This window comes from Dunckerocampus dactyliophorus, chromosome 9 (assembly GCF_027744805.1).
Source record: "Dunckerocampus dactyliophorus isolate RoL2022-P2 chromosome 9, RoL_Ddac_1.1, whole genome shotgun sequence".
Taxonomy (NCBI): Eukaryota; Metazoa; Chordata; class Actinopteri; order Syngnathiformes; family Syngnathidae; genus Dunckerocampus; species Dunckerocampus dactyliophorus.
Window position 1 is genome coordinate 12651111 of NC_072827.1, and position 12439 is coordinate 12663549.

General features: G+C 40.0%; 1 protein-coding gene across 11 annotated transcripts in view; it reads left to right on the forward strand.

Moving 5' to 3' along the window:
- The window catches only part of stxbp5l (syntaxin binding protein 5L), a 165006-nt gene that overhangs the window by 107457 nt on the left and 45110 nt on the right, over positions 1–12439 (forward strand). For all 11 annotated transcript variants that reach the window (XM_054788200.1, XM_054788203.1, XM_054788201.1 and 8 more), the window contains exons 10-18: positions 1545–1699; positions 1898–1970; positions 2209–2356; positions 3892–3959; positions 4611–4651; positions 7019–7233; positions 7430–7611; positions 9106–9231; positions 10053–10204. In XM_054788200.1, the coding sequence (XP_054644175.1) occupies positions 1545–1699; positions 1898–1970; positions 2209–2356; positions 3892–3959; positions 4611–4651; positions 7019–7233; positions 7430–7611; positions 9106–9231; positions 10053–10204 (1160 nt within the window). The remainder of the gene's footprint in view (positions 1–1544; positions 1700–1897; positions 1971–2208; positions 2357–3891; positions 3960–4610; positions 4652–7018; positions 7234–7429; positions 7612–9105; positions 9232–10052; positions 10205–12439) is intronic.

Here is a 12439-nt window from a genome sequence, read left to right on the forward strand (position 1 = left end):
AGAGCGACCGCATTACAGCAGACGCTGCGCCGATCTGCCTATTGACCTCACGCTCCAACCTTCCCTCACTCGTGAACAAGACCACAAGATACTTGAACTCATCCACCTGGGGCAGGACCTCGTTCCCAACCCGGAGGGAGAAATCCACCCTTTTCTGACTGAGAACCATGGCCTCAGATTTGGAGGTGCTGAGTCTCATCCCAGAAGCTTGTACCCTTCACTCCAGCACCCTGAATAGACTTTCCCAGGGAGGCTGAGAAGTGTGATCCCCCTATAGTTGGAACACACACTCCGGTCACCCTTCTTGAAAAGGAGGACCACCACCCCGGTCTGCCAATCCAGAGGTACTGTTCCCAACTTCCACGCAATGTTGAAGAGACGTGTCAGCCAAGACAGTCCCTCAAAATCCAGAACCTTGAGGAATTCAGGGTGAAACTCGTCCACTGCCAGATACCTCAGCCACGAGGATGGAACGGTCCACGTTTGTGTACTCACACTCTGCTTCCTCTATGGAAGGTATGTCAGTGGGATTGAGAAGGGCCTCGAAGTATTCCTTCCACCGTCCGACTATATCCTCAGTCGAGGTCAGCAGGCTCCCAACCCCACTGTAAACAGTGTGGACCGGCCGACCAAAACTCGTGCTCCACGGTGTCACCGAACTCCTCCCACACCCGAGTTTTTGCCTCAACCACCACCGAAGCCGCATGCTGCTTGGCCTGCCGGTACCTATCAGCTGCTTCAGGAGTCCCACAAGCCATCCATGCTCGATAGGACTCCTTCTTCAGCTTGACAGCAGCCCTAACCTCTGGTGTCCCTCCCATAGACCCGAGTCTTCAACTGTCACCTCCGGCAGAGCTTCGCCTGCATCCCGGGGGAGGACGAGGATATTGAGTCCCAATGGGCTGTATTCCGTGCCTCCATTGCTGAGGCAGCTGATCGGAGCTGCGGCCGCAAGGTGGTCGGTACCAGTCGTGGCCGCGAGCCTCGAACCCAATGGTGGACACGGCTGTCAGATTCCACTTCCCTTAACTCATTTAAAAGTGTGATACTAACTTTTACTAAGTCACTCACACTGTACACAGAACACAGGAAGGACATGTAAAATGTGGTAATAAAAATATTAAATACAAGCATTAAATGAAGCAGTTAAAAAAAGAGAACAATTCCTTACCTTTATGCCTGTCGCTTTTTGGGAGGATGAAGTAGAAGAGGCAGGAGAACAAACAAGACAATCTTTTAAATTATCCTGAATCAGCATAGGACTCTCTGGAGTATTGATTTTGTTTTTTTCTGCCAACAATAGGATCACTGTGCTGCTTTGTTATCACTGTCACTTTCATAGGACCAGATCCGTGAGCAGAATTTTTATCCTCAATGATGGTAGCGAGGGAGTGTGTTCATAAGCACCACATAGAACAGTGCAACCCGAGGACTACCTATATCTTGCACATAACGTTCTAATGAATGAATCTCATTCTGTATTGGCTGGTTAGTTTTGAATAGGAAAAAAAAACATCGGAAACTTTCTTTTCTCTGCACCACAGTGAGCCTTTTGTCATCTTCTCTGGAGGTCTTTCATACGACAAGGCAGGACGGCGGCCTACATTAACCATCATGCACGGCAAGGCCATTACAGTTTTAGAGATGGATTATCCTATAGTCGAGTTCATGACACTCTGTGAGACTCCATATAATAACGGTGAGTATATCACTAATGTTTGAGGATCTAGTTTGAGATTTTATTGGGAAACTTAGTAAAACAACCCCTGAATTATTTAACCATGCAAAAAAGTAATAGTATTACGATGAATGCACACAATAATGTTTTGCATGCGCCCACTTGGAATTGGTTGGAAAATACAGTATCATGTGACTATTCTTGCTTTGTATCTTCCAGAGGTCCAGGATCCTTTTGCAGTGGTCGTACTTTTAGAAAAAGATTTAATTGTGGTGGATCTGACACAAAGCAAGTATGTATTTCACAGATAAATACAGCGACTATCAAAGTTGTTTGAGATGGATGTGACAGGCTCACTTGTCTTGGGGAGATGCTGCGATATCACCCAGAACCCTCTGAGGGAGGAGACTAATTAGAAAAATAACAAGTGCAATACAGGCAGAACAAAGCAGCATTAAAAAGTCTTTTTTTGTGTGTGTTTGGGATTTCATGAAACGTAAAACTCTTTATTATCTGTTTGTACCCTGCAGCTTCCCTGTGTTTGAGAACCCTTACCCAATGGACATCCATGAGTCACCCGTTACCTGCACAGCTTATTTTGCAGACTGTCCTCCAGACATCATCCCTGTCCTTTACTCCATTGGAGCTAAACACAAGAAGACTGGTTACAGTCAAAAAGTAAGTTTGCACAATTTTTTTTATTGTTTTTTCCTTCTTTTTTGGAATTTAGATGCATTTATTGCTGCTTGTGTCTCATTTTTTATCACTATCAAGTATGCTTGTGAATATTCTCAGGGCATTCAATTGATCGCAACTGGACTGTTCAGGTTGTCTAAGAAGACCTTAGCCTCTCAGACAAAGAAAGCTTTATCAGTTCTTACTCAAAGACTAGGTGGGACACACAGCAATCAGACCAATCAGAGATGCGAAACGTCTTCTAAGGTAACCTGAACATCTCAGTTACAATCGATTGCGAATACCAGTATCTAGTAAATACATGTAGTATTAATTATTCATTTGTTCCAAAAACTCAGAAAAACCGAAACATACAAAAGCAGAATAAATTTTCCCATAAGAAATAATGTAAATCCAATTAAATCCCATGCACCCAAAAATATTGACATATTGTTGATATGGATCGACTTCCGCTACATCCTGGCGAAATCCAATTCAATCGTGTTTTTCACCTTCTTTATTAAAGTGCTTTAACTTTGGCCCTATTGTGGGTTATTGAGCAGTCACACCTCACCTGTCATGATGAAAAAAAAAAAAAAACTAGCACAGCATAGAAATGGCGAAATGAACTGAAATACAAATATGAGGCATTCAGAAGATGCATTCCAAGATGCTGTGATGATATGTAGTATTCTACACTGGTAACTAAAGTATGTGTCAGTAATGTTACTATAATGTTGGGTGAGACACACAAGCACCAGACTTGATCGCCGCAACAACAGGTTTTATTGCAGGTTTGAAGTACCTCACAATAAGCATAATAATCCCCAGCATGGGCTACTGTTACAACCGTAACCTACGCCAAGCTAAAACTCAACTCTGAACCCCCGACGTCACTTCCTGCCCACACATTTGTAGCAACAGACGAGCATGAGCCTTATTTATGTCTTAATTATGGCTTATTCATGGCTTATTTTTTCTTATTATGTCTACTATATTGATTAATACGACTCTAAAGATGACTTGTGTTATGTCTAGAGGGTATCTTCTAATGTTAAAACCATATTTAGAAGGCCGAAAACAGGTTTTCTATGCTCTAAATATTCTATTTATACAAAGGGAATCCTATTTCGCCAAAATTCACTTATCAATCTGCAACGAATGAACCGTGGCAAAAAAAATGTCAGTGCCTCACCAGCCATGAACCTCATCGCACGTCTCTGACAGACAGTGAGCCAGCAACATGTAGGATGCTTTGTTTGGGCACTCCAGTTTGCAGAACAATACAGTACAGGGCAAACGGACTAGTTGGTTACATACAATATTGTACGAAAACCAAGTCAGTATATGAAAACAGAGGACAAATTTGCAAATATTTGTGAGGCAAACTGCGGCATACAAAAGGCTTGACTGTATTGGTTTACAGGACTGTGTTTTAGGTTGAAAGTAATTGATGACAAGGAAATGATGATGGTGTAATTTGCTTTTATAGGAATTAAACTCTTGTCTCTTTATTGTCTTTATTGTTACCATGCCAGGAGTGGCCAGTTAGCGGGGGAATGTGGACATTGGGCTCGCACACTTACCCAGAAATCATCATCACTGGGTAAGTCCTTAATTTGGAAATGCATCAGTGTTTTTTCTAATATAGCCCAGATTTTCAAGTCAAGTGTACGTGTTATCGCTCCTCACTTCACTACCGTTCCATTAGATATCCTGCTCTAGCCAGGCTGAAGAAAATGTGCTGTATCACAACCAGTTTTCCATTTGAGTGTGCACTTAATCCATAAGAGGTCCAGATGATATTGATTTGCATTTGCAGTTTTGTAGGCCTTTATAATTTTAGATTTGGGATTGTGCCAAGCCCAGCATAATGAGCACAGCACACAGAGTGGGGCCATGCTGCACTCTAAGAGGTTGGCAGAGATGTTAAACCATTCTGAAGCAAACACGCAAGCTGGTCTCTGCTGCATGACTCTGCAGTCACATATTTTCCCTGCATACTGTGTTTATTTAAGATACCCCATGTTTTTGTTTCAGTGGAGCTCAGGATTTTTTTCTTTTTGATAAAAATAAATAAAAATCTTCCACTCAATATGTGTATGCTTCCACTTCTAATATCTTGGGGCTATGGTTTGTCCATCAGCTCTTTCCCAGCTGATGATTTATAATCATACCTTCATTTATCATGTCTTAATTTCTACATATCAATTGTTGTAATTCAGTATTCAGTAAAATGTCAAAATTTTCTGTCTAGACATGCAGATGGGTCGATCAAATTTTGGGATGGCTCTGCAAGTAAGTCCACTCTCCAGTACAATTTGATGGTCTGCGTCTTCATCACTTTAGCTACAATACCGCAAAGTGGCGATTTTGCATTTGCAACCCCACAAATGTACTGATTTTTCATCAAGGAATTTTTTTTCTCCCGTTTTTTTCTGCAGAAAACACATCTCGCCCACTCTAAGTTGGTAATAAGCACAGCATATATGTACCAGCCCACAATTTTTACATGTTTCTGTCTTCATGCTTCACTTCGATAAGTGTTGAGATGCCGCACCTTGTTCCACGGCCCTTGAAAGCACCGTAGTTAAGTGAGGCAAAGCTACAGTATGAGCCGGGGCGGCAAAAATAGAAATTTTTATGAGCGTCTCAATTGCTGGTAAGGCTTGAACGGAACCTCTGCGGAAAGCATGGATCGACTGTATATCACATTTTGTCCATAGCTAGTTTTGTCAGAAAGCATGCTCAAAAAACATGACTTTTTCCTTATTTATTTATTTTTTGTAATGGTTATATCATTTTAAAGTCTTTGCCAGATTTTTGGTTTTTACAAAGAGACATATGCAATTTTACATTTGCGACTCTAACTGAAACGGACACAAACTGAATACATTTTTCCCATAAGAAATCACGTAAATTTAATTAATCTGTTTCAGAAAGCCAAAAATGTTAACAGAAAACATGTTTTTATACTTTTACTGTGCATGCAGTAAACAATTCCAATTGCATATAAATACATATAAATGATGAATGAAAGGGATAAAGGTACATTTAATGTTACGTTTACCTTCATTGAAGACATGATTCTTAATGTGAATGTTCCCAAAGACACGGTGTGGCAGCGAGACACCACACAAACTCCACCTTCCTGTTTTGCCATGAGTTATGTCTTGAATTCAATCGTGTTTCTCACTTCAAAAAACCCAACATGGAGCCACAGAAAGTTTCATGTGCCTGTATTTTGATACAGAAGGTGAAAAGCACTATTGAATTGTACTGAATTCAAGAAATAACTCATGACAAAACAGGAAGATGGTGTCCATGTGGTGTCTCGCTGTCATACTGTGTCGGTGGGAACACTCACATCATGAATCACATCTACAGTGAAGGTAAAAGCAACTTTAAATGTTAATGTATCCCTTTCATTTGTCACTTATAAGCATTTAAAATTGTTTTATGCATGTAAAACTTTAAAAACATGTTTTGTGGTAACAATTTTGAAAGTCAACTGCTGATGACATCATAGACGGGCTATGTAGCTGACTTCTGGTTACGGTAGAATGCTAGCTTCTTTGTTAGAAGCTAAGGACCTTTTGTGATAAAAAATACATTAAGAACACAGCTGGAATCATGCAGTGTATTAATAAGACAACAAGAGGTGCACTGTGTTGTATGCTAACCGGAAAATGTACGCAAAATTTTGGCGTAAATCTTCAACGTTAACTGAAAAACACGCTAAGCGAGGTTCCGCTATAGTTTTTTTCTGTTTGTTTGTTTTTTTTCTATACCATTTGGTCCTCACACCGTCTGCCGAGAAAAATAATGGCTCTTAGACAGCCCTAACATATTCCCTTTTTAAATAATGTTCCTTCTTTGTCTACGAGTTTCCACTGATTGACTGTCAGTAATGTGAATTCTTTATTCTGTTTGCTTGACCTCAGCTTGTAAAATATTATGATTTTTCACATTCAACACATGCAGTCCATCGTTTTTTATGATTTGGTTTTATTCGTCCCAAATGTCTTTGATCAACACACATTAAACCTTTATTGTTTAGGAGCACTCAATGTGTTTCTAGAGACATATTCAATTATAAAACAATGCACTATTATTACACAGAGCTCATATTAACCATTCTCTAGGCCTGACAAAATATTCTATACATTTTTAATGCTTACTATATAATGTACGTAAAGCTGCTTGACCTTTTTTTTTTAATGGAGGTGAAATATTAGTTTGATTATGTAATAAGCCTACTGTGTAAATTATGCAGAAGACATTGGAAAAAAAATAAAATTAAAAAAAGAATATACTGTATAATAACTATAACAAGATACATTAATACTAATAATAGTACATTAATCAATCATTTCATAAAACTAATAGAAAATAAAATGACAAATAAAAAACACATAGATGTCACCCAAAGGCAAATCCTTTCATTTTGTAAAGAAACAAATCTGTAAATACCAGTAACAGATGTACTTTTCACCAGCGAATTTCACCAGAACAGTCTGATACCTCAGACCCATCAAGATGCTTTTACATCACAAATTGAAAGCCTTTTTGGATCTTCTTGCCAAGTTCTGATCCTTTTTCACAACACTGTGCATGGATGTCTGAATTGCGTTATCTCCAAAAATAAAACATTTTTCCTGTCAGTCACACTGCAGATGTTGTACAAGTTGAAGACCTCCAAGGTGTTTGAAAAGCCAAAGCCCAGTGAGGGTCGTGCAGCAGAATTGGTGGATGAAGACCCCTTTGCCGTCCAAATGGTCAGCTGGTGTCCCCAGAGTCGCATCTTTTGCGTCGTTGGGATCTCGGCCCACATCATCCTGTATCGCTTCAGCAAATACGATGCCAACACTCAAATTGTGGTGAGTGAGTACAACATTTTAATAGAAAGAAGGAGTCCATGAGGTCAAATGTTGTGTTTGGAACATGATTTGAGTTTGTGTTCATTTGAAATGATGTACCTGTACAACAATAAATACTACGACATGAACAGTAGGTGATGGCAACTATGTTGTCAAGTGATATGATGAAAGATAATAATATTTGTCTTCTCACCAGTCCCTGGAGGTGCGACTGCAATGTGAGTCGGAGGATGTCATTTCTCCATCGGAAAATGAAAACAACCCCTGCTTCTCAGAGCCACACTCAGGCTCTCACTCTCCCCAGCCCCACCACCAACACCCAGCAAGCCCTGGTGGCGGCACACCGGAGGGTGTCAAAGACAGCGCCCTCTGCCTTAAGTACGATAGAGTTCCATTGATAAATAACAGCAATAAATGTTTCTTTAAGTCACTGCAGTTTACGATTATACCAGCATTATGTATTATAACCTTGGCTGCCCCTCCCTAGACACAGAACCCGTGCTGCAATGCGTACACGGGGGGCCTTGTTTTGCACAATCAGCCCGAGGCAGGAGACGAAAAAAGGAGCCGTGTAGTCTGACACCGCTCTTGTTGATTTTTTTCATGGGGCCCATAGAATTCACCGAATCACCTGTCAGTCTCTGGTGGTGTAATGGTACAGCTGCTGCTGTTCCTTCTTTTACAGTTTTTAAATTTTCTTCATTTGTTATTTTGTAAAAACATGTATTTTGTAAAAATAATAAATGATTTATTGAACAACAGTACTCCAAAACATGTACCTAACAAAATTCAAGTCTAAGTTAAATCGTATAAAAATAGCTTTTAATGGGTCAGTTAGGTCCTACAGATGTAATGATCACAGCTGGAGGGCCCAATGTTTATGGGGCCCAAAATTCTTGGTGGCACCGGGGGTTCCCAAAAAAATATTTATCATTTTTGGTTTTGAATAGTAGTTTTGAGGTGTGTCAGACAGGTTCCAGGACTGTTCATGTTGATCACATTCTTCCATGTGAGGAGCATCGTCCATCGTTCAGTTCTTGCCACAGGGCCAGACGATCAGCCAATATGTCTACAAAGAGATCTTGCAGCGTTTCAGTGCACAAGAAGAGGTGAGAGTTGCAGCAGGACAACTTGTGGCCGCCCACGATGCCCTGAGTATCCAACAGTTCCCGGCGGAGAAGAACATGACCGAGCTGGAACAACCTCCCTACTCACCCAACCTGGTTCTGTGTGATTTTTTTTTGTCCCCTCTTTCCCAAGCTCAAGATGATCATCAGGGCGACCCGTTTCCAAAGTGTGGATGACATCAGGATGGCTTTGACGACGAAGCCGCGAAGGATCCCGCAAGAATCCTTCCAGGAGTGCATGAAGGCGTTGCTGAGAAGGCAAAGTGCATCAGACTCCAGGGGATTACTTTGACAGGGGAACGCTTGTAGTTTGTAGTTTGGATTTGAAATACATCTTTCTATCTTTTGTGACATCAGTCCTGGAACTTTTCTGACACACCTCGTATAGTACCTTACTATTGAAATCTGAATGTACTGAAGAGTAATGCTTGCACTTTCAGGTCTAAATTATGTTATGCATTTTGTTCTGCAAATGCAAGCGGCGATATCACCTGTGAGTGACTTGAAAATAGAGCAGTGCGTAAAAATTTAAAACAAAATCGGACTGGGATAATACAGCCTTAGAGATGAGGAATGGTTGGAAATGTAGGGTGAAAATACTCTTGAATGTTGTATTTTTTAAATGATTGGCTTAATAATAACACTTAGATTATGGTAACTATGGTAAAACAATTATGTAAAAACAAAATAGCAAATAGTGTGGTGTTTGTGCGAAACATCCCATTGATGGTTTGCCTATTTTTAGGGTAAAAGATCGGGTGGCGCGTGTACCTCCTGGCTACCAGGCAGAGCTGGTCATCCAGCTGCCTTGGATGGATGGAGAACCTCCACAGCAAATCTCAAGCCTAGACATCAACTCCGCCTATGGCCTGTGAGTCACTTCCTGTATTTTTGTCAGTTTGGAATGCACTGGTAGTTTTGGTGATCTTTTTCTCATTTCTCTTTTGAGGAAAGAAAGTAGAGGGCCTGTGCGCTTGGGAGGGAATAGAGGTCACAGAGTAAAGTGAACATGGGGGGAAAACTCGAACCAACCCAATCATAGTCAAAAACTAAACATAAAACAAATGGATGAAACCCGAGAAAATGGTTAAAGAAAAACTCATTTTTTATATGGGCTTTCTATGTTTATGGGGCCATCAGTGTTGATACATCACCTTAGTGTTAAACTGGTTTTAAAGCAGAGGGGTAGCAATTGGCTGTGAAGCTTCTGGGAAATCAATTGTAACGAGAATAGCACTCAGTTGAGCACAGATCTGCCAAGACTGAACAATCCTGAAATTGGACCGCCACCAAATTGTACACCTTTAGGCATACCACCTCCTGCATAAGCCTGAAATTTGTCATTCAGATTCATTATCCACTGATGAATAAAGTGAAATAAAGAAAAGTGCTCCCACTGTTGTAAAAAATGTAGATCAACACTTTAATCCAGACACGGCCCGATGTTGTAGCTTTTCTATTATCCTCCTTACACACAAACAAGCAATTAGATGATCAATAAGTGAAGTGCTTGCCTCCTGTTCAAGTGATGAAATCTACAGACATACTTTTATTGCCTATAAAAGTCACAGTTATGTGGACAGAGTTGCTATTACATGGGACTATAATGTCTTTAAAGGAATTGTAACATGGTGACATTGCCATAAGTCTTCTAAGTCTTGCCCCTCCTTTCCTTTTTGTGTCTGTCCCCAGTTTGGCATTCGGAAACTGTAATGGCCTTGCGGTGGTCGACTACTTGCAGAAAACCATCCTGTTGTGCATGTCCACTCTGGATTTGTACGGAGCCGCTGATCCCTACCAACGCCTTACCCGATCCCCCCGCAGGAACAGACAGTCCACCTCAGGTAGAGAACACACACATTTCCAGGGTCCAACTACACACACACGCTCACACGTGCATGTACCCAACTAACACACACACACTGAACACCTATGCCTTGTCAAGAGTCATATACAGTGCCCTCCAGAAGTATTGGAAGAGCGAGACCAATTCCTTTAATTTTGCTGAAAACATTTGGGTTTGGCATCAAAAGATAAATATGAGACAGTTGTGGCCAAAGGTTTTGAGGATGACACAAGGCTTAGTTTTCACAAAGTTTGCTGTGTCAGTGTTTTTAGATCTTTTTGTCAGATGTTACTATGTGACTGTTGTTGTTCCCCAAGCCGCTTAGTTACTGTATCATTTTCCGTTTGGAAAAGGCTACAGGCCTTGATGAACCAATTGATGGATGGATGGATGGTGCTGCAATGCTGGCTTTGTCCACCAGAGGGAGCCAGAGAAGCCCAGAGCCCAGAGGGAGGCTGACATCATTGCAGCACCCCAGCAGGCACCAATGAATGCTTTGCTTAGACGCAATGCATTATGAGAAAACTTTAAAATAGTTGGTTTTATTTCCATTTTAAACTTGTATTGGTACTTGTTTGTATATTTATATACCGTTTGTATGTCAACATTTCAGCTTTTATTTCCAGGTATTCACATCTGGATTCGCAGCTTAGAAGATAGCACCTTTTGTTTGAACCCACCCATTTTTCATGTGAGCAAAAGTATTAGAACATGTGACTGAAAGGTGTGGGTTTTTCTGCCCGTGTGTGTCCTACTATGTTACTATGCAACAATCTGCAGAGGGCTGGAAAGAAGGTATCTCTCTTGTCTCATATTCATCTTTTGATGTCAGTTACAGCAAAAATCAAATACTTCTGGGGGGCACTGTATTTGGCCATTACATGTAGGCTCTCTTCTTTTTTCTGTCCTGTACTCCTTCTTTGTCTATCTCATGTTTCTTTCCTTTTCTGTCCTCTCCGGAGCTGTTGGCATATATTTAAGCTGATCAATGTCTAGACTGATCTATCCACAGGTACCTTCATGAATAATCAATAATAGAGGTGGTTTAATTAGATTCCTCCTCTAATCAATACCATTATTTTAAGGGCTTTAATCAATCAACACTAGCAGACAAATTAAAGGTGTCTGTTTTGAACAGGTAGACTAACTCTGGAAAGGGAGTAAGTTTATAAGCAGTGCATTTGCTGATAAATTGTTTCCAAAACGCAAATACAGTTTGATAATAGATTAATGTTAACAGTTTGGTAAAGTAGGTCTAGTGAATAATTATAGTACCAGTACATTTTTCTTTGAAAATGTACTAGCACTGTATTACTGCAGAATGTCAAGTGGTCACAAACTGGTCTAAAAAAAACTACACCATGGGTGCTCACACTTTTTCAGCCTGCGAGCTACTTTGAAAATGACCAAGTCCTAAAGATCTACTTCCTACTATAAATGTAGGAAAAAAAATATATTCACTATATTTATAAAAAAAAAAATAGGAGTGTGTATTTATGTACATTATACATGTATATCAGGGGTCCACGCATATTTTCAGCATGCAAATTACAAGTCAAAATGATCTACCGCGCTCTTATAAAACATATAACATTTATAAATCTAACCGGTAAACTTTGAAATACTATTAATGATTAGTATTTCACATTCACATTTTCAAAGTTCACAGGTAATCAAAGTAGTTGACATACGTACATAACCTGAGTACTGCTAATATGTCAAAATAGCTACGTAACGTTCATTAGTACACACAGTTCATGTATGACATCCAGTTAACATTTGCTATTAAACATTACAGATATACAAGAAATGAAAATGATTATTCAAAAGACAATGCAGCCAAAGTCAAGACAACATATTAAATATGTTTCAGCAATGGGCGCATTTTCCAACTCATCATGAAATAATATTTGAAGAAGCGGACATGTAGATAACACTGATTTCTGTAGTGGAGTTCATGATGCGAAGCAAATCCATCAAACAATACACTTTTTTTTTCTACATAACTAGCCGCTACAAGTGAACAGATAACTTTTGTTTTAGATATAAGCATGTTACCGCTGAGTTAGTTTATCCGTAATCAGAATAATAAAGTTGAAAGTTGCATCTCCGTGTGTAGCTTGAAACCATGGACATACTGAGATAGCTTGTTGCTGTGTGGAGCACGTCATAACACGTGCCGATATCATTATCGGTAGAAAAAACCATACCAAACCATTTTTATGCCAATATA